We start from the raw sequence: 21,643 nt of genomic DNA on the forward strand, positions 1-21,643 counted from the left end.
TGGAGGCATGTGTTGGCCCCTGGGTAAACCAGAAGCCCCTTCGTCACATCCAGGCACTGTTAGGATGGATCAGGTTTTCCTGTGTCCTCGCTTTGTGTCTCAGTTCCAGCTCAGAGCCAGTGTGGAGGAATTGTGTTTTCTTCCCTCTGCAACAAAGCTCTGCAGGCTTCAGATCTAGGGCCACTAATGGGACTGAACCTGTGTTCCCCTAGGAGGCCCAGGACATACATGGGGAATAAAGGGAAAGGCAAATCGGGAGTGTTTTTGATGGTGTGAGTGCTGGGTGAGCATCTGACAACCTTTGCACTAGGAACCCCTACTGTGAGTTTCAGTGCTGAAATAATGACAACAAATCGTACGCATTACTCTGTGAAGGCCACCCACGAACCTCTTAGGTTTTCATCACATTCTTTTCAAAATTTAGATAGACTTCATCTACAAAATTCACCCCTTTAAAATATGCAATTTCAGTTATTTTCATTATACACAGTTATACAACCATCACCACTGTCTAACTTCAGACTGTTTTTATCACCCCAAAAGGAAACCCTGCAGCCATTAATAGTCCCTACTCCCAGCCCCTGGTAAACGCTAACCTACTTTCTGTTTCTATAGATTTGCCCATTTTGGATTTTTCATATAAATTGAATCATAATAATGTGTCCTTTTGTGTCTGGCTCTTTTCACTCAGGGCTGTTTTCAAGATGTATCCATGCGTAGCATCCATCAGTAGTTTATTCCTTTATATTGCCGAATATGATTTCATCAGATAGACGCAGCACATTTTATCCATCAGCGGATAGATGTTTGGTTGTTTCTGCTTTGGGGGAAGAATGCTGCTGTGAGCACTTGTGTACATGTTTTGTGTAGACATAGTTTTTCTCTTGGGGTATACCTTGGACTGGAATTGTGTCATACGGTAACTCTCTTTACTCTTCTGAGGCCCTTCCATACTGTTTTCCACAGCGGCTGTACCATTTTGCCTTCTTACCAGCAGTGTACATGAGGGTTCCCGTTTCTATGCATTCTCACCAACATTTGTTCTTGTCTGTCATTTTCTTTATACCCATTCTGGTGGGTGTGAAGAGCTGTGTTGTGATTCTGATTGGCGTTTTCCTGACAACTAATGGTGTTGAGCATCTTTCATGTGCTTGGCCATTTGTACGTCTTCTTTGGAGAAGTGTCTATTGATCTCCTTTGCCCATTTTTTTTTATTAGGTTACTTGTCTTTTTATTGTTACAGGAGTTCTTTATATATTCCGGATATGAGAACCTTATAGTACATATGACTGGCAAATATTTTCTTCCATTCTGTGAACCATCTTTTCACTTCCTTAATAGTGTTCTTTGAAGCACAAAAGCTTTTAATTTTGAAGAAATCTGTTTATTTTTTGGTCATGCATTAGGTGTCATAGCTAAGAAAGCATTGCCTAAGCCAAGGTCACAAAGACTAACACCTGTGATTTCTTCCAAGAATTTTACTGTTTTAGTATTTGATCCATTTTGAGTTAATTTATGTATAAGATGTGAAAAGCCAATTTCATTCTTTTGTATACATGGATCCATTTGTCCCAGGGCCATTTGTTGAAAGGATCACATTGACCACTGAGGAAGGCAAGGTAGGCGGTGACAGCTTCATCTTTTGCATAAAGAAATATATCCCAGAAAAGTTAAGTAATCAGATCAAGTCCTCCGGAAAGGGGTGGAGCCACCATACCACATGTGCACAGGTTAAGGATGCCTGTCCCTGTGAGCCTTTGAGAAGGTGTCCCTCTCTTCTCTGATTTTTGCCTGTTACATTTCTTTAGAAGTTTTGTCCATCCCTGGTATACTTCTAAGGGAAACTCTCATATCCAGCATCATCTATTTCTCTGCTGATTTGTTCCTTCAAAAAGGAAAAGAAGTGTATGTTGCTTGGTGGCATAATGAAGATTATCCACGTCTCAATATCCAGAGAGAACCTGTTGGTCCTGGCAGGTATGCCTCACAGCATGGCCAAACAACTCTGCCCCATGAATTGCTGCTGGTTCCTATGTGAGACCTTGTAGGGAACAAAGTCTCACTGAGGCCTATAGGTTCCTGCAAGGCTCTTCAACTAGAAGAGAAGCATACCTCTTGCATTCCACCTCTGTGTGACCAGGAATCCTTCAGCTAGGCTGCATGATGGTATAGCGGAGTACCTGAAAGGATGGGTTGACCCACCTAATTCTGACTGGAAGAGCCCTGAGGGATTCTTTACCATTTTCTGAGGGAACCTTGGGTTACCCATCAGGATATCTTTAGGGATTCTTCTTTGTGGACTGATGACAGAGAAATTGTGTGACTTAGAGCCTTATGCTGTGATCTTACTGGAGGGACTCTATGGATTGTCTGATCCAGCCGGTCCCCTCATGAGGAAGCACAAAGTGCTATAACTCTGCAGCTCCACACCACCTGTCCACATTGGTCCACTGGGGCCTTTGCAAGCAGACGTGTTCTTCTGCAGAATATTTGCACATGCAGATGGTTAAATCCAGTGTTAGGCTCTATATGGGAGCGCTGTCAACCAGACAACATCCCCAAGTTACTGCGCTTCCTGTGCCATTCTCAGCAGCTGTGTTACCACTGCCTACCTTGAGCATCAGGAGTTCATTACAAGGAAGCATCTTTCCAGACCAGTGGGTTCTGCTGAAGCCTGCCCTGGCTCATCCCATATTGGCCTTTGTTACTGTCTCTGATCTCTCCCTCTTCCTCCCAGGAAACAGTCACTGGTCCTGAACTTCTCCCATACACCCAATTGTGACTCCTTGACCCCATCATGGTCCCTGCTCCCCAGCAAGCTAGAGCCATTCCAGGTGAAGAAGGCCTGATTCTGGAGAAAGCATGACACTAAAGTCCAGAACGCTCAGCCAGGCCCCTGAAAAGCAAGTCAGAATCCAGGGAGAGTTGGGTTGAGTAGGAATTACATTCCTGGAGTCACTAGACTTGGGATCAAGGCTCTTCTCCCACCATTAATGTGGAATGGAAGGGAAGAGCAGCCAAGCCCAGGATCAGGTGATTGGGTTAAAAGACGCCTCCTGGCCAGTGAGCCACAGAGCCACAATGAATGGGGAAGGGCGACTCTGTGGCCACCTGACTGATGAGGGCAGGAATCATGCTATGGAAGTGATGGAAGCCAAGAAGGCATCCTACACTAAAACCATGTTTTGGAGTAAACATTTTACAAACATTTGGGGGCGTTTTTGATGTCTCAGTGAATGGGGTAGGGGATAATGATCCAAAGATGCTGCGTGTCCTGTGGTGCTAGGACCGTCCCAACCCTAGGGTGCTGCCCCAAAGCCAGTAGCATGCTCTGTGGGAACACTGGTAGAGAGAAAAGGTTTAACATTTTGAATGGTCAGGAAAATACCCATTTTTAAGACTGTAATTGGCAACTGAGTATAAAGACACCATGACGATAGGTGCTATAGGGCTAAACAAAGATCAGAGATTTGAAGGAGGTGCAAGTCTCGCAGAGGAGCTGACCCCTGCCCAAACATATCCGTAATGCAAGGAAAGCTCTCCGTCCTACAGTGGACTCGGGAATAGCTAAAATGCCGTCAGGTGGGGAGATTCCATGATGGCAGCCTCAAGAAACCCTGGACAGCCGGAGTGGGCTGTTCTAGCTTCAGGTTATTGTAATGAACCCACATCCAAAGGCCCCCACCAAATTAGCCCCTTTAAAAAGTTCTATTGTTGGAAAAAGAATCACAAATTCTCTTGAGCTTTACTTTGAAGATTTTCCTCTTAAAGGTGAGGGAGTCTTTCTTGTGAGAGTTTTATCTCTGAGGGTTTTTTTCGCAGAAAGCCACAGAAGGGAGAATTCATGTTCGGTGCTGAGTCCTTTGGGGAGTTGATGCCTTTTCAGCCTCACGCCCAGACCCTGTAGTGGGTACCGACCTCTCTTGCTCCCTCCTGAGGATATGCCCACCCTCACAGCCATGAAGCGATGGCGGTGCTTCTGAGCGGACGGTTTGCCTTTGCACAGGAGCTGGCGTCTCCTCTCCCCTTAGCCTCTCTGCGATCCTCTCTGTGGTGCAGGTGTGTGTGAAGGACACCTTTGTAAGAAAATGGGAAGGAAGTGACTTCGGCAGGAATTCAGGTCTGGGGAAGCTTTGCAGCTCTCCATATGCCCCGTGTCCTGAACTCCCTGGCTACTAAAGCCCTGTGGGTGCTTTTATGAGGTGGGTGATGTACAGGTAGGCGAGGGGAGGCATCCAGGCTGTCACTGGCCCTGGTCACGCTGCCGGCCGGCGTCAGAGCCCAGCTTCTGTCCCTCTGTTCTCTAGGTTCGTCCTGTACCAGCCTTGATGTCTTTGCAGCCACAGCTCCTCACTCTAGTAATTTCCTTGAGTTATGGATCTGTCAGCAGTAAGAGGTTTTCAAATTAGAAGCATTTAAGGTTTTTAGCCCAGCTAAATGCTGCTTTAATTATTTCCCCAGAGAAATTGCAAACTCGTAGGGAGAACTAAAACAAGTGTGTATACAAATAACCATGGTGCATAACGTGGGCAGTGCCCTCAGAAAGGCATGTGGAAGGAAAGTGCAGGGCAGCTTTAAAGGGGGAGCCCGCACCTGAGCGGGTGGGTCAGCAAAGCCGGAAGAGTCAAAGATGGATGGTGGGCGCAGGGACCAAGGGGACTCAGACTCTCTGAGGCCCTTTTTCATATGCTTTCTTCCGCTTGATTCTTGCCCAGATCCATCTTACCCTAAGAGAAGGGTCTATATTTAAAACTTGGGGGCTGAGACAGGAAGATCCTGGGAGAAATTCAGTTGTGCTGGAGTGTACTAAAACAAAATACACATCTGACGGGCAGCTTGTCAGCTCTGGTTCTCTCTTCCCCAGGCTTCCAGTATTAAGTTGTTCAGGTATGGGTCAGGGCTTAGGAGTTTTCTGGATATTTGTTGTACATCATAAAATAATTAAAACAGCATATAGCTGGGCAAATAACCTTAAATAATTCCATTTTTAAAGCCTCCTGTGAGAGATAACCGGCGACTCAACGGGTTTGGTTCACAGTCCTTCTACTACTGGAGAGGCAGGAAATAGTTTCTGCTCAGTGAGTAAAGGGCAAAGGGCAGAGCAGCCCTTTCCCAGGACATAAAACAGAGGCCTTGGGGCTCTGAGTGCCCTGTGCCCTCCCTTCTGAAGGGAATCCACATGGACCGGGAGCCTGATGAGCAGGGCCTTGTAAAGATTCGTGAGCTCTGAGCAGAACACGGGTTCTTGTTCCCCTGTGCCAGTACATGTGTGACAGACAGGACCAGTTAAAGAGGGGTGGCGCACGGAGACCAAGTAGGTTAGTGGTTGCCAGGATCTGTGAAGAGGGGAGAATAGGGCAGAATATGGTGTGATGGTTGCACAACTTTGTGAATATACTAACAATTATTGAATTGTGTACTCTAAAGGAATATATTTTTACAGTATGTGAGTTATAGCTCAAACTTTTTTTTTTAATGGTAAAGCACAACCACTAACCTGGCATTTTACAGAGAAAAGGAAAAGGAAAGATGTCATTTTGTTATTTGCTGTTATACTCACCCCTTCTCTGAGACCCATGGCTGTGTTAGACATCTTCCACCAGACCAGGAAGAGTGTTTGCAAAGGAGCGATGAGGAGGGGCAAAGGCAAGGAGCCTCCGTTTTCCTTCTCATCCCATGCTGCTGGGAGGAACAAGGCCTCCTAGGAACCTGCGGGCCACGATGCTAGAAGATCTGGAGCTCAAGGAGAATAGCTCCAGGAGAACCTGCTTCCAGATCACGGTGTGCCCCTACTGCCCACTGCGTCCAAAGCTGTACATGATACTCCACAGGACTTGTGTCCTTTCCTTTCCTTTTTTTTTTCTTTTTGAGACAAAGTCTCTGCCACCCAGGCTGGAGTGCAGTGGCGCGATCTCGGCTCATTGCGTCCTCTGCCTCCTGGGTTCAAGTGATTCTCCTGCCTTAGCCTCTGAGTAGCTAGGACTACAGGCACCCACTACCACACCCAGCTAATTTTTGTACTTTTAGTAGAGACAGGGTTTCATCATGTTGGCCAGGCTGGACTTGAACCTCTGACCTCAAGTGATCCACCTGCCTCAGTCTCCCCAAGTGCTGGGATTATAGGCATGAGCCACCACACCTGGCCAAACTTTTACCTTGTTTCTTTGGATAACATTTTCAAAGGGCCCTCTTAAAAGGGAGATATGCTCCAGGAGAAGGGATACAATCCATTTACTATTTTAATATGATGTGAGTTTACCTGAGTATGAGACGGGAGAGTTCCCTGGCCCCCATCGCAGGGCGTGCTGCAGAAGTGTAGCTCTTTGCCACTATAAGCTCAAACTCCTTCCCCATGGAATAGGGAGCATGAAGAAGGGCCGGTGCAGGAACTGGGGGCAAGCCTTTTGGGCTCTAGCCCCACAGCACCATCTAGGGGTGGGTGCCTGCGACTCCTGAAGCCCCAGTGTCAGAGTGCTCTTTTAGGCCGTCCGTGGATGGCTTAAGGGTTCACCAGCTCAGTGCCCCCTTGGTACCCGGGCTCTTGTCCAGTGTCCTGGAAGAATCAGGTCACACATGGACTTAAAGGATGAATGCCGGGGAGTGGGGGGCGGTTATTGAGTGGTGGAGGTGGCTCATGGCGGGATGGATGGGAGCTGGAAGCGGGGGATAGAGTGGAAGATGATCTTCCCCTGGAGTTTGGCTGTCCAGTGGCTGAACTCCTCTCCCCCCACCCCCAGGTAAACTCCTCTCAGTGTTCAGACGCTCTTTCTCTTCTTTCTCTGCCGGGCTGTTCTGCCATTCGTCTGCTTATCTCTGTCTCCTCATCTGCCTCTGGAGCCTGGGGTTTGGAGTTTATATGGATATAGGATAGGGGGTGTCATGGGCCGAAAGGCAACTTTTTGGGTGAGAAAACAGGAATGCCCATCCCCATTTAGAGCCACGGGTATGCGGGCTTGAGGGTGGGTCCTCTGCCAGGCAACCGTCCTCTTCTATCCAGTATTTCCCTGTTGTCTGCCCATATCAAGTAGTTGGACAGTCATGTAAATTACGTCCCCATGAGGGGTACAGACAGCACATATACCAGAAGACGGGGTGTGGGTGGCACCTCCCACTGCCTCAGAAGATGAGAGTTGGGGCTGCCTGTACACCTCAGCTGAAGACACAGAGAAAGTGGGGATAGGCTGGACTGACCTTCAGAGGGATGTGGAGTGAAAATTCAGAATCTCCCTAGAGTAGGAATTGTGCTGAATCACTACATGACTGTATGAGGATGTTGTTGAATGAATAACTCCCAAAAATTGAGAGAAGAATCAGTTTCAGGAGAATTAGTATATGTATGAATTGAGACCACCTTAATGAGAAAGGGACAGACCCTGCCTGGAAATAGCAAATTTGCTCCTTGGAAACATGGCATTTGTTTAAGTAGAGATCATTTCAGAAGCCAAGGGGTAAACATAAGGCTTTCTTAAAGGTTCTGCTCCCACACAGACCAAAGGCGCTCACCTACATAGGTAGGGGGGTTGTAACACTCTTAATTATGTGAATTGCTGGACATTTTCTTTACAGTTGGCCTGCATTACTATAATCAGAAGAAAAAAATCACAAGCAAAATCTACTTTGGGGAGAAAAATGGTTCCTTCTATACTGATTAAAACATAAGCCATGTTATCTTTCCAGGGATTAGGATATGGGCTACTTGTTATTTGTTAATGTACATATTTCTCCATTTAGAAAGCTGTTTACAATGATCAGTATTCTGTAAGAAAACCAACATTTGAAATCAAGACTGTGCTCCAGGTAAGGCTCCTGCTTCTGAGGAGTGGAGCACTGCATGCTTGAGCACTATATTAGTTTGTTCTCATGCTGCTAATAAAGACATAATTGAGACTGGGTAATTTATAAAGAAAAACGGCTTTAATGGACTCGCAGTTCCACATGCCTGGGGAGGACTCACAATCATGGTGGAAGACAAAGGAAGAATGAAGAAACATCTTACATGGTGGCAGGCAAGAGAGAATAAGAACCAAGCTAAAAGAGAAACCCCTTATAAAACCATCAAATCTCATGAGACTTTTCCTCTGCCACCACCCCCATGATTCAGTTATCTCCCACTGGGTACCTCCCTCAACACATGAGAATTATGGGTGATACAATTTACGATGAGAGTTGGGTGGGGACACAGCCAAACCGTATCAGTCAGAAACCTCCTGTTCAGTCCTCTAAGAAGGACTTTCAAAACTCACCTTTTTTCCAGCCACAATTCCAAGAATCACCTCCACACTGAAATTCTTGGAGGGCCCTGGAAAGGACAAAACTCTGCTGGGACTGTTCTTAGCTGCTGTGAGAACAACTTTGTGTCAGAGTATTGACCTTGTGGGGCACTGTCTGAGGTCACTCATGGCTCTTGTGTGGCCAAGAGGCAGAACATGTCACCTGACGCCCCTTTTCTTTCCCTCCAGGTGGGCCTACCATGACTTTTTCAACCGGTATCGGGTGCTGATCAAGAAGAGAGAGCTCGCCAAAACGGACAAAAAGGCCATCTGCAGGTCTGTCCTGGAGAACCTCATCAAGGTGAGCCACGCAGCCCAGCTCCAGGAGAGGCCTGACCAAGGGCCTTAAAGATTGAGGGGGTGGCATTGTCATCTGCATTTTTTTTTAGTCTTCATCCTTCTTATTGAATCTATTTCTGGGGCATCAATCCATTTTCCTACATCAGTGACTAGAAAAAATAAAGCAACGCGTTCACCTACCTAGGGCACTTCCCAACATTTTTCGCAGCTCAGCACGCATAGAAAATGGAACTCTTTGTACAACTCACTGGGGTTTATGATGAGGCTGCTCCTGACTGCAAGCTGCTGGCCCAGGATCTCTGGCTTCTCCAGTTCTCAGGGGCTACATAGCACAACCCATATGGTACACCTGGGTAAGGGCTCTGATGTGGAGCCCAGGCACAGCCCTGAAGCCAGCAGAGGGGAAAGTGGCTGCTGCATCTAGCTGGTTGCATCACCAGCCTCAGGCCCTCCCCCAGGTACTTATTGTAAGTAAGGCAATGGATTTTATGTTTTAATTGAAACAACTTGAAATCACACCTGACAGCTGAGACTGGAGAACTATAGAAGCAGAGCTATTGGGGCCTTTTATGAGGGGCAAATCCTTCAACATTTCCATGGTGCCAGACATTTCAGGGATGACAGCAGACTGTGATCATTAATGGCTCGATAAAGGTTAAATTATATCAAAAGTCATTAGAACAAGGTGATAAAAATAATTACCTCAGAAATTTTAATTTTTCAAGTTATGATTTTGTTAGGAAAATCTCTTCATCTGGAGTGGCTCATTGCCAGATGATCAAGATCTAAGGTCATGTTTTATTTTGTGAATGTGTCACCGCCATCTTCTGAGCATCATCTTAGCTGCTCAAGTCTAGCTATAGACACTGCAGAATATCGTAATAAATGTATGTATAGCTTTAAAGTTGCCTTTTTAAAAAGAGAGCCTAAATACTAACCCTCCCCACCCGCCATGCCATTTTTTTTTTTTTTACGGGGTAAGGGGGTAATAGGCTGGTTAATCAAGGGCTGTATTTAGTTGGACTCTGGTTAATTGAGGTTTTTGCTGTGGTCCACCTATCAGTGTTGACATTTTAGCATCTTACTTTTTATGGATGAGAAAAATCTCTGCTAAAGGCCAGCTGATTTCAAGGCCTGTGAGTAGCCCGCTCTGCCATGTGGCTGCCTTCTCATTTGTCTAGGGTCATCATTTCCCTCTTCTGTTCCTTCCTTGGACTTCTCCAGGTTTGCCACCAGGACCTCTGATTCCTAGACAGGGAACTCTGGAGGGGACCCAGATCAGACTGGCTGAGTTGGCCCCTACGCTGCTCTCCCCTCCAGTTAACAGGACCATGCCGTGGACTGGGGCTGCTGCTGTAATGTGCTCAGAACACTGGGCCTTTCCTGGCACAGTTGCCTCTTCTCTCCACTGACAGGGAGCCTGCCGCCTCTCAGTGCCCAGCTTCAGTGCCTCTCCTGCCTCCTGTTTCCCCTGGTCCAGAGTGTGGTGCCTGGGGTACTTCATGTCACTCTTAGAGTCCATACCATGCTGACCTATGTTCCAGATGGGTGTGTCCTTTCTGGTAAAGGACAGTGTCTTTATGTTGACACCACCTCCTTAGTTATGAACACTGAGCCTAATACATGGGAGAACCTACCTAATCTTTATGAAATGAATGGAAGAACAAGTGACTTGCCTGAAGAAAACTTATATGAATGCATGCTGTTTCCTCTGCCTGAAATGCTTTTTCTCTCTTTCACCTGCCTGACGAAGTGGTATTCTCCTTCCAAACTGAGCTCTAATACACCTCCTTGGCCTCCTGAATGCTGTTAGCTACTCCATCTTCTATGGACCAGCAGTACTCACCTCCTCCCTTCCCTTATTGCTTTCATTCCCTTATGTTGTAATTGAGGGCTTGTCATTTCACCAGACTGTGAACACATAAATGGCAAGGGTCCTGTGGTGGCTGTGTTCCTAACACAATTCCTGATTGTCACAGGAATATATGAGTTTGTGCAGTTGGCTGCATGGGAACCAGCCAAGAGCTGTTCATGACTAGAAACCTGCCATAATGGCTCATCCTATGAGGAATATACAGGAATCACCCTCATTTTACAGATGAGGAAACTGAGGCACAGAAAGCTGACATAAATTGCCCAAGGTTGCATAGGTGGACTGACTCTAACTCCCACTGTCTAAACTACATTGCCCTCTGATCTAGTCTGATTGAGTAACGTCACTGGGCACAGTTATCCTTCCTGGAGACGGAATAGAGACCAGTGCTAGAGACTTCCTTGGGACCTTCTATTTCCTCCTTTTTATTTTTCCCCTTTTCTTGGGCCATATCCGGACACCCATACTTATCATGCTGAATGACCTGGGACTTTATGTCAAGAAACTAAGACTTGACACAGCTGCATGTTAACTTAGAGGGACACATGCCATTCCCCACCCTGTCCCGTGCAAGTGCTAAGTACATTTTAGAACAGAACAATAAGGAAAGAAGTGGGGACAAAGGTGGCCTGCAGGACAGGCACTAGGTGCTTAAGGACCACCGTCCTGGAGGGGCAGCCTGGGGCTGGGGCTGCTTCATTAGGCTCTCAGTGAGGTCTTAACAAATTGTTATGGTTCTTTAGGGGAGAAAAGTAGATTCTGGTGACGTCTCCCCTGCAAGCATTTTAGGAATAGCCCCTATCATTCTTAACCTGAATTTGTTTATGCTTCAACTCCACAGATACATACTGAATTATTTGTACTCTGATCTAGACGGGTTAGTGTGAGGGTTATAAGACAGTGCATTATATGGGCTCTGCCCTCCAGTAGTCTAATGTCATGATGACCCTAACTGTAGAGGATCACATCATGGAGACTGGCTGTCGTGCAAGCCTGAACCTTCATCACACAGACGAAGGAGCTTAACAAACATCTACAGGGAGCCCACGGAGCACAAGGAACTATCTGAGCACTGTGTAGAGGAGACAGTGTCATGAAAAGGGGTGAGCTGCAGTTGGAGACTTGTGGCCTGGGACACCCAGATCTGGGGTTATCCTTTGATATTTGCTCAAGTGACCTTGAGCAAGTCACTTTACCACTCTAGGCTTCAGTTTTATCATCTGTGAAGTAAAAGCAGTGGCTTGAGATGGATTGCTAAGGTGGTTTTCAGCTGCTGCAGTCTGACTCTTGGAGAAAGGTTCTCAAAAGATGATCGATTGATCACTGAATAGTAAGTTCTAAGGGTTAGAGGAAGTAGATCTGGGTGAGAGATGTGCTGGAGACACACAGGGTGAGGACAGTGTGGAGATCAGGCTGATGGGTGTCTCGGTGGAGCAGGTAAGACCCTCAGAGAAATCCTTGTCCAGAAAAACAGTGGCTTTGCCCAGCATATCATCCCTTCCTGGTTTTTTCCAGAATAGGGAATGAAGCACATGTACTCCGGTTGCTTGGATGCAGTAGGCAGCCCCCAGCCTCCGGCTCTGCTTAAGCTGGAGGACCTAGGCTTGTCCCCTGATTACAGGGGCTTAGCCACCCTGCTTTGGCTTCCTGACCCCTCCTGGCTCAGCTAGGAGCCGCCCCCGGCAGGGCAGAGATCAAAGCAGGGCCTTGACTGCCTCAGAGCTCCCAAACCCAATCCAGACCCCATTCCTCTCGGCCTGAGCTGAAGGCCCAGTGGGTGAATGGCTCTGAGCAGACACAGAGAGGACAGCCAGGCCCAGAGCCCACTCCTGCCAGCTTCACCAGCAGCCTGACCCATGCCAGGGACTCAGTTGGTGACATTCAAGCTGGAAGTTGTGCTGCCAGCTCAGCCTCAGCTCAGGCAGGACAGCCTTCCCTGTGTGTGGAACCCGACTCCTAGTAACCCAATAGGACTTATCCTATGAAGAATGATGACTCAGCACTTTTCAGGGCCCTTTGCCAACATGAAATGCATTCTGTGTGTGTGTTTTCCTTGAACTTGGCTCATTCCTTCCTTTCTCATTATGGTCTTCATGCCAGTGAGCAAAATGGGATGGCAGTTGATTTACAAAGAGCTCTGTCATCGTGGGTTTCCCTCCCAGTGCTCTGTCCCAGGCTTGTCCGCAGGCACCCTGCTGGGTCGTCTTTCCTCAACCACAGGGGTGAGCGCAGGGAAGGGCAGATAATTTTAACCTAATGATGTAATTAAGACAGTAATTACAGGTCCAAAACAATCTCATAGTTTTATTTGGGGGTTATTTGCACCCTGTAATTACGCATACAACTGTGTGGCCGTTTGAAGATAATCTTTTAAAAATGTTGAGCAGATCAGGTCATTCCCTTGCTCAAAGTTCACCTGTGGCTCTCACGCCAATTTTATTTGGCAGCCTATTAGGCCTTTGGTGATTGACTCCTCCCATCACTCACCTTCAGTTCCCCCAGCTAGCCATCCTGGCTCTCCTGATCCTCAGATATACCCAGCAGTTGCCCCCACCAGACATATGTATCTGCTCTGCCCTTCTCCTGGAATGTTCCTCCTTCCTTTTCCATGGCTGCCTCCTTCCGCTCATTAGGTCTTGGCTTAGCTGTCACCTCCACAGAGCCGCCTTCCTCCAGCATCCTTTCTGAACATCCCCATCCCACCCCCAGCCCCGAGTTTGTTTTCTTCATAATCCTCACCATTCTCTGAAAACAGAAAGCATCTTTATTTGCTTGTCTATCTACCTTCACCATGATGTCAGTTCCCTGAAGGCAGGTGTCTTGTTCACTGCCATGTTCTAGAGTCTGGCCTCTAGTAGGACCTTGGGGTCTGTTAAGCAAATGCTGAGACTGTGTCTACAGAGAGGGGTACGTGAAGTCTGGCCAGGGAATTCTGCATTGGATGAATGAGGGTGGTTTGGGGCATGTTATTTGTCTGCTCACTGGTGACCACCCAGGTCCCCTCCTTGCCTTGTAAAGGATCCCGACAAGTTCCAGTTTGGCCGCACCAAGATCTTCTTCCGAGCTGGCCAGGTGGCCTACCTGGAGAAGCTGAGGGCTGACAAGTTCCGGACAGCCACCATCATGATCCAGAAAACTGTCCGGGGGTGGCTGCAGAAGGTGAAATACCGCAGGCTGAAGGGGGCTACCTTAACCCTGCAGAGGTACTGCCGAGGGTACCTGGCCCGCAGGTGAGCCAAGCCAGGGCAGATCAGGGCAGCAGAGCATGGTGGGGAGGATGGGGTCTGCCTCTCAACTACTTGGTTTCATTTTTTCTCTGTGCCAAGAGGGGTTCCTGGTGGGGCCATGTCTATGTCTTGGCTTTTTTCTGGCAGGTGGGTCACCCCTCTAGGCAATGCCCATCTCACCTCGGGGTAGGTCTAGTTCCCATGTCTCCTGGTTTCCCCAGTCTCCCTGCATCCTACCAGCACTAGAACCAGCTGGTTTTGCCACACATTTCCCCTTCGCCTAAACCCCAAAGTCAAAAACTAACTACTTTTAGGAAAAGAGACCCGTACAGCCTGGCACAGTTAACCTGCACTTGGCCTCATTATTTATCCCACAGATTTCAGAATGCCTCAGAGTTGGGCAATTAGGGCTGCAAAGGTCCTGGGAGGCCCCTTTTGTGAGTTACTGCACAGAGCCAGGATGGAGAGACTGTGACTTGTCTAAGTACGAGTGGCTACCTAGGGGTGGAGCCAGGATGCCAATCGGCCTCCCCTGTCCGCCCCCAGCTCCACCCAGAGCAGAAGAAACCACTGCAGGGTTCCTTCCTCACTGACATCACTGGGCTGATGAGGCACTAAAGCAGCGGGAGTGTGTCAGCCAAGACAGGCTGAAGACATAGCCTGCCATCTGACCCTACCCTCGGTGGTCAGGTTTTGGGCCCAGGCCTGGTTCAAGTCCAGTGCCACCTCCAGAAAGGAAATTCTGTGGAGAAGTGACAATAATTGCCACAAAGTCTTGTGTCTGGAGGCCACACAGAGAGCTAGACTAGGGAATCAGATGCATTTCAGCCAACAGGTGATGCACGGGCTGAGTGGGTCACCTCCTCCTTTGAGGCTTTGCTGAATGATTTCCAAGGTCCTTTCTGGCATTTCACACTGAGTCTCTAACTGATCACTTGCTACAGGCCTGGCAGCAAACAAGACACTTCAGAAGGGGAGAAAGTGTTAGACTAGCTTTCTAATTTAGGGGGTGAGGTAGGAAAGCAAAAGGCAGGAGAGAAGAGGAAATGGCCACATTCAGTGCATCCCGAGCAGAAAGAGTTGAGAAGATAAAGAAAACAGAGGGGGATTGGTGTGGGCCTGAGAAGGTTTTAGACACTCAGCAAATACTTACCTGGTGCCTGCTCTGTCAGAGGCAATGGGTCCAGGATGATGGAGACACAGCCCCTGGAATCTCCAAGTCTGGGGCGGTACAAAGAGAGGACAGGCAGCAGTGTGGACGCATGATGTAGAGTGCTGCTGGTGAAGTAGTTGAGGACTGCCCAGGCTCAGTGAGGTAGAAGAGTGCTCTGATAAGGATCACAGAGGAGGCCAGACTCTGACTGAGTTTGAAGCTTGTGGGAAGCCTTTTGGGATCATAAGGAAAAAACGAATACTGCCTTTCTAGCCTCAGCATCACATGCCTAAGGCATTTGCTGCGTTTGTTAAGGGTGAAGAAAGTTGGCTTGCCCTGGAGTGTCCAGGTAGGGCCGCAGAAGGAGGGGTTTGCATTTGCAGATGTCTCAGGGTCTTCTGCATCAGCGCAGTCAGTACTCTCTCCCTGACGCTGCCAGTTTCCTCTTGCTCCCCAGGCTGGCTGAGCACCTGCGGAGGACCAGAGCGGCCGTGGTGCTCCAGAAATACTACCGCATGCAGAGGGCCCACCAGGCCTACCAGAGGATCCGCAGGGCTGCCGTCATCATCCAGGCCTTCACTCGGGCCATGTTTGTGCGGAGAACCTACCGCCAGGTGAGTAGCCACCCTGAGGGCCTCACAGCTGCAGATTCAGAACTAAAGCAGCAACAGATGAATTACTGCCAACACGAACCTTCATCAAGCATTCCCAACCTTTCTCTAAATGCTTTCACGTCTCTGCTCTCACCAAATCTTTTCTGAAGTCCCACGAGGTAGGAAGGGTGTGCATACTGTTGTCTTAGTCCATAAAGTGTTGCTGTAACAATATCAGAGGCTGGGTGATGTATGAAGAAAAGAGGGCTTATTTGGCTCACAATTCTGGTGGCTGGAAAGTTCACAGTTGAACATCTGCTTCTGGTGAGGGCCTCAGGCTGCTTCCACTCACGGCAGGAGGCAGAAACCAGTGTGTGCAGAGATCTCATGGTGAGAGAGGAAACACAAAAGTGGCTCTTTTAACAAGCAGCTCTAGGCCAGGCGTAGTGGCTCACACTTGTAATCCCAGCACTTTGGGAGGCCGAAGTGGGCGGATCATGAGGTCAGGAGTTCGAGACCAGCCTGGCCAACATAGTGAAACCCCATCTCTACTAAAAATACAAAAATTAGCTATGTGTGGTGGTGGGCCCCTGTAATCCCAGCTACTTAGGAGCCTGAGGCAGGACAACCGTTTGAACCTGGGAGGTGGAGATTGCAGTGAGCCGGGATCGTGCCATTGCACTTCAGCCCAGGCGATGGTGTGAGACTTCATCTCAAAACCAAAAACAAAAAACAAGTATCTCTAATGGGAACCAAGAGTGAGGACTCACACTTGAAGAAGGGCATTTATTTGTTCATGAGGGATCTACCCCTGGGAACCAAACATCTCCCATTAGATTCCACCTCCAACATACGGGATCAGATTTCAGCATGAGTTTTGAAGGGGCCCAGCATCCAACCATGGCAATTTTTATACCCCTTCTGATACCTGAGTTGCTCAGAGAAGCCAAGTCACCTGCCCGAGGGCCCAGGCCAGCCAACAGCAGGACCAGGTGACCCATCTAGGGCTCATTCAGACTTGAGAGTAGGCAGTGGTATTGGGCATCATCAGGTCTAACCCCTCCATTTAACAGATCAGAAGCTTGAAGCCCAACATGGTGAGGTCAGGAGGGAGACCCCGACATCTTCCCTGCCAGGCTCTTGCTCTTTGTGTTGTTCCAGTGAAGCCAAAACTCTTGGTTAGGGAGCCCCAAATCAGGACACATCTGTTCAGCCAGGTAGCACCAACACATCTGAAGCACAGAGCTGACTTGAAAGACAAATTGGAAGGAAATGTCTAAAATGGTTTTCTTTTTCATTAAATGAACATCTGTCTCTTCTATGATCACAGAAGATGTGATTTTCTAAATAATAAAACTAAAGCACTAAATTGAGAATAATAACAATGGGGTCAGGGTGGAGCACACCCTGGTATAATATGTGGAAAGACCCAGGCCAGTGGGAGAAGGTTCTGCGAGTATTCTTGGGTGATGGGTGGCATCGGTGTGCTGCTGCCATGGAATGGGGTGGGTGATGTTTGGGAGGCACCCAGCAGGGGCAGCACATGCAAAGAGTGAGCACTGATGTGGCTCCCCGCTCTGTCACTCGTGGCTGTGGCACCGTTCATCGCTCAGCCTGTTTTCTTGTTTACTCATTATTCCACACACATTTATTTTGCCAGATATTAGGGTGAGCACACTGATGATGCTTTCATTTCCTGAGTGATTTTTTAACTTGGTAGAAAAAAAAAAACCCCAGTGGGTTACACACCAAGTTTGTAATTATAAGCCATTAGCCTGCTGTGGACACTCACTGAAGGATCTCACTTCGAGCTCAGTGCTACCAGGAGGGGACCGCTGTAAGGTATATTGCCGAGTTAAAATGAGGAAACTGAGGCCAGTGAGAGAAAATGAGAATTCAATTTATTCGGCTCCCGGGCGAGGTTCTGTGGTCCAGGAAGGGGCCAGAGAAGTCGCAATGGGCTTCTCAGGGCGTGGGGTTTTATAAGAAGTGGAGGTAGTTGATTGGTCATTGGGAAACAAAGAGCAGACAATTTCATTGGTAAGGAGATTTGATTGATTGTTAGGGAAACAAAGAGCAGACAGTTTCATTGGTAGGCTGACTTGCTGGGGAGGTTAATGTTAAACTGCCATTGGACAAATCTTCCGCGGCCTTTTTAAATTTTGAAAGGGTTGAGTGAGGAATGCAGGAGTGGGCGTGTGGAGCCTGCATGGAGAAACCAGATAGGAGCAGGTGTGGGGAGCCAGCACAGAGAGATAAGTGTGTCCATTTGGCTCTTCAGCGAGGCAGCCGGCCTTACAACCGCCACCTGATAATGTGGGGAAAGCAAGTGGATGACCATTAGATCCCTACAACCTTGTGTTTTTCAGACTGGTTTCCTAACCCATAAAAGAAAAATCAAAAGCTGAAAAGAGTTTGACAGCTGATTCCCTGTAGATATGTGGCTGCAGATCCTCGCTAAAATGTGTTATAAAACCATCATCAAAGCCTTAAATCTTAGGGGGCATGTTCTCTGTGTAGTTCCTAGAACCGAGGCTGCCCTGGGGTCTCCCCTCCACAGGCAGTGATACATGCTTCCTTGACTCCTGTCCTGCAGTGCAAACCCACAAGGTGTGTATCCTTGTCTCCTGCCAGGTCCTCATGGAGCACAAGGCCACCATCATCCAGAAGCATGTGCGGGGCTGGATGGCACACAGGCACTTCCAGCGGCTGCGGGATGCAGCCATTGTCATCCAGTGTGCCTTCCGGATGCTCAAGGCCAAGCAGGAGCTGAAGGCCCTCAGGATCGAGGCCCGCTCAGCAGAGCATCTGAAACGCCTCAATGTGGGCATGGAGAACAAGGTGGTCCAGCTGCAGCGGAAGATCGATGAGCAGGTCAGTGTCTGTAGCTCCCCGTCCAGGTGTTGGGGCATGTTTGAGAGAGCCCACGGCTTCCTTGGGGAACGGCATGTGCCAAAGACCTGAGGGAGCACAGATGTTCTCAGGCAACAGCAGATACTAACTGTGGCAGGCAGATCAATGGCTCCTAAAGATATCCTCAGCCCTGGCATCTGTGAGTGTGTTACCTTATATGGCAAGAAGGACATTGCAGATGCAATTAAATTAACTGTAGGATGGGAAGAGTGTCTTGGATGAGCCAGGTGGGCTTGATATAATCACAGGGGTCCTCCTTAGAAAGAGGCTGGAAGGTCAGATTCAGAGGAGAAGTGATAACAGAATCAGAGGTGGGAGGGTTGCAGGCTCTGAGCCAAGGGATGCAGGCAGCCTTGAGATGCCAGAGAAGACAAAGATGTGGACTCTCCCCTAGAGTGTCCAGAAAGAATGCAGCCCTGACGACCCCTTCAGACTCCCAACCTCCAGAGCTGTAAAATAATGATTTATGCTATTTTGAGTCATAACTTGGTGGTGACTTGTTGCAGTAGCAATAGGAAACTGACACACTAGCCTAGGGTGCTGGTGTTTTGCACTTGCAGGGGTGGCATGGGGTAATGGCGGCAGCAGCTGGTGTGCACAGAGGGCTTGCTGTGCGAGGCATGGGGCTAGTGCTTTGTCTGGAGTAGCTTGTCTAATATAGCAGCCCTCCTAAGGCAAGTGTTACCATCCCCCTTTTTGTACAGTTGAGGACACTGGAAGGGCACACGGCATCCTAAAGTCACACAGGTGGCAGTGGCAGGGCCAAGGCTTGAACCCCAGCTGTCTGGCTCCAGGGTCCATGCTCTGCATCACCTTGCCCTTATTCCTCTCTTTCTGCCTGTCTGCTTCTTTTGGAAAGAGCATTTGCTTTGGAAATAAGAATTCAGTTCTGCTTAAAAGTTGAGCGACTACTTAACTACTCCGAGCCTCTTTTCTTATCCATAAAATGGGACTGACAGGGCTGGAAGAAGATGAATGGTCTAATACATATGCAGGGCCTGGGATGCAGTAGGAGAAACCTGGGAAATTGTTAGCACTCTTATTTTTAAGCTCTGCCCTCTTTCTACCCTGTCTGCCTTCTTATGTCAGCCAGTCACAGGACTAATAAGCCATTGATTAAATCCCTGTAGGGGGTTGGGTGCTGCACAAGGTGGTACAAGAGATTCAGGACGAGCACAGGACCCTCAGCTCTTTCTGTCTGGTGGAAAAGACAAGGCTCACACATGTACGTGCACAAACCCAGGCACCCACTTTTTGGTGGCCTACGTAGCCAGTCCTCCTTCCCTTCAGAAGACCTTTATTGGATGCTTGGCTGTTTCAGGCGGTTCATTGGGCTTGCTGGACAGAGGATGGCTGTGACATACATCGCATGCTGTATCATAAGGGAGGAAATTTTATGCCAACAGGGCAAACCGCATTGATCCTCCTGAGGATTTTTGAAGCATCCACCATGTGCCAACCTCTGCGATTATGTGTTTTGTGTTCACTCTTATTTGATCTTCACACAATCTTATGAGGTTGTTTTGTATATGAGGAAATGCTGAGCCAGGGACATCAAGTACCTTGCCAAGGTCACAGAAAGAAAGTGCGGGGACCAGGATTCCACCCCAGCTCTGATCCCACAGCCATAACGAGGGCAGTGCTGGTTTTTTAAACCCAAACATTACTGAAGAGTTTCAGTCCTTTCCCATGTACACCCACTGCTGCGATTGGCTCCCAGATTTGAATGGAGATCACTGTGACTCTGTGCATGCAAGGTGTAGAGGTGACTGCAGAACCAGGCTTCTGAGGTGCCCCTGAGGGTGCCTTCTAGGGAAGGAAAGGACATGAAGAGTGTGCATGGTGTGGAGAAAAAGAGAATTTTAGAGTTGGAGCCACCAGGTATGGCCTTGGAAGTCATTTGGTTTTAATGTATTTATTCTATACTGGACATTTTTGAAGCTTCTCATGACCCAGTAGGGCAGGAAAAAAAGGCATTTTACACCTAAGTCAGCTGCCCTGATCAGGAGCCCAAAAGTAGTGCACAGCTAGCAATAGAATATCTCTGTTTCCCTGCTCTTGCAAAAGACAAGACTTTCTGAGTAGAGATTGTCACTGGGTGTTTCTCTGTGTGAGTTCTACAGGGGGCATTGTTTGGCTTGGCTGCTTATTGCAGAATTAAGGCAGAGAGCCCAGTAACAAGGTGAGGACCTTGGTATTTGCCCCTGGTCAGCCTGCTGTGATATATACCAGGTCAGGAAAGAGGGCTCATCCACTCAGAGGGGCAGGAGTACAAAGGGAAAGGTCTGAGGTCTGGCACTGGCCCTTTGAGAACACGAGTACAAAGCATGCCAAAGTGGTGGTGGTTATTGTGGCTGTTGACAAGAAGACAAGACTTGCTTAGTCAAATGTTGTGAGTTAACTTTCCAGCCAAGAGTGCAGCCTCAGGGATGAGGGGGCATTGACCACTGCATCCTGCTGGGAGCCCTGTGTACATGCCAGCTCCCCTAGTCTTGGTTTCCAGCCAGAGGGATCTGCATTGGCATTGCTGATCTCTAAAGTTAACTTGAGAGGATAAAAATAAATCTAGTATTTTACAATCCACGTGCTTGAAAAATCAAAGAAAAGCAGATTTAAACGGCCAATTTAAAAAAAAAAAAAGGCTTTAAGCTTCCTGCTTGGCAAACATCTGTGAGTGGTGGCAGGTGTTAGCTACCCTGGGCAGGATGCCCTGTGTGTAGAGAGCGATCAGAAAAGGCGGGAGGGGTGGATAAGCTCTTGCTTTCTTGCGCCCTTGCCCACACTGCCTGAATAGACACCTGGTGCTCTCCTCATGTGTTAACTCATTTAATCCCCACCAGAACCCTAGGAGATAAATATTAATATCATTCCCATTTTAAGGATGAAAAAACTGAGGCACACAGGTTAATTAGCCTGCCTGAGGTCATACAGCTAGTAAGTAGCATGGCTGGGATTGAAACTGGTTTCAGGGTATGTTCTGCCACCTCTGACAAAACTATAAGATCTCTAGCTTTTGAGAGACTCTTGGAACATGTCAGGAGAACTCCTCAGTCCAAGGGAGATGCTTAGCCTTAGTTTGGGTTCAGGCTCATACAGATAGCATTGTCCTTGGGACTGGCTGGCATTTAATAGTCGGGAGTATGACCCAGTGTCAAATAACATGCTTGACACTCTGTTGCAAGGGGAACCATTGACGTAATCTCCATAGAGCTCTATATAGGGGCTTATTTCATTGCAGTCTCTTAGCAGATGGGGCCAGCTGTTTGCAAGTGAATAATGTTTTTTGGTTGTTGTTCATTTGTTTTTCCCTATAA

General features: G+C 48.1%; 1 protein-coding gene across 2 annotated transcripts in view; it reads left to right on the forward strand.

Annotated features, from left to right (window-relative positions):
* Positions 1-21,643, forward strand: part of MYO5B (myosin VB) — a 390,752-nt gene that overhangs the window by 297,538 nt on the left and 71,571 nt on the right. For both annotated transcript variants that reach the window (XM_064379193.1, XM_012440811.2), the window contains exons 18-21: positions 8,460-8,571; positions 13,462-13,673; positions 15,281-15,437; positions 18,051-18,290. In XM_064379193.1, coding sequence (XP_064235263.1) covers positions 8,460-8,571; positions 13,462-13,673; positions 15,281-15,437; positions 18,051-18,290 — 721 coding nt within the window. The remainder of the gene's footprint in view (positions 1-8,459; positions 8,572-13,461; positions 13,674-15,280; positions 15,438-18,050; positions 18,291-21,643) is intronic.

This window comes from Aotus nancymaae, unplaced genomic scaffold, assembly GCF_030222135.1.
Source record: "Aotus nancymaae isolate 86718 unplaced genomic scaffold, 86718_ANA_hifiasm-v0.15.2.pri h1tg000020l, whole genome shotgun sequence".
In the NCBI taxonomy this organism is placed as follows: Eukaryota; Metazoa; Chordata; class Mammalia; order Primates; family Aotidae; genus Aotus; species Aotus nancymaae.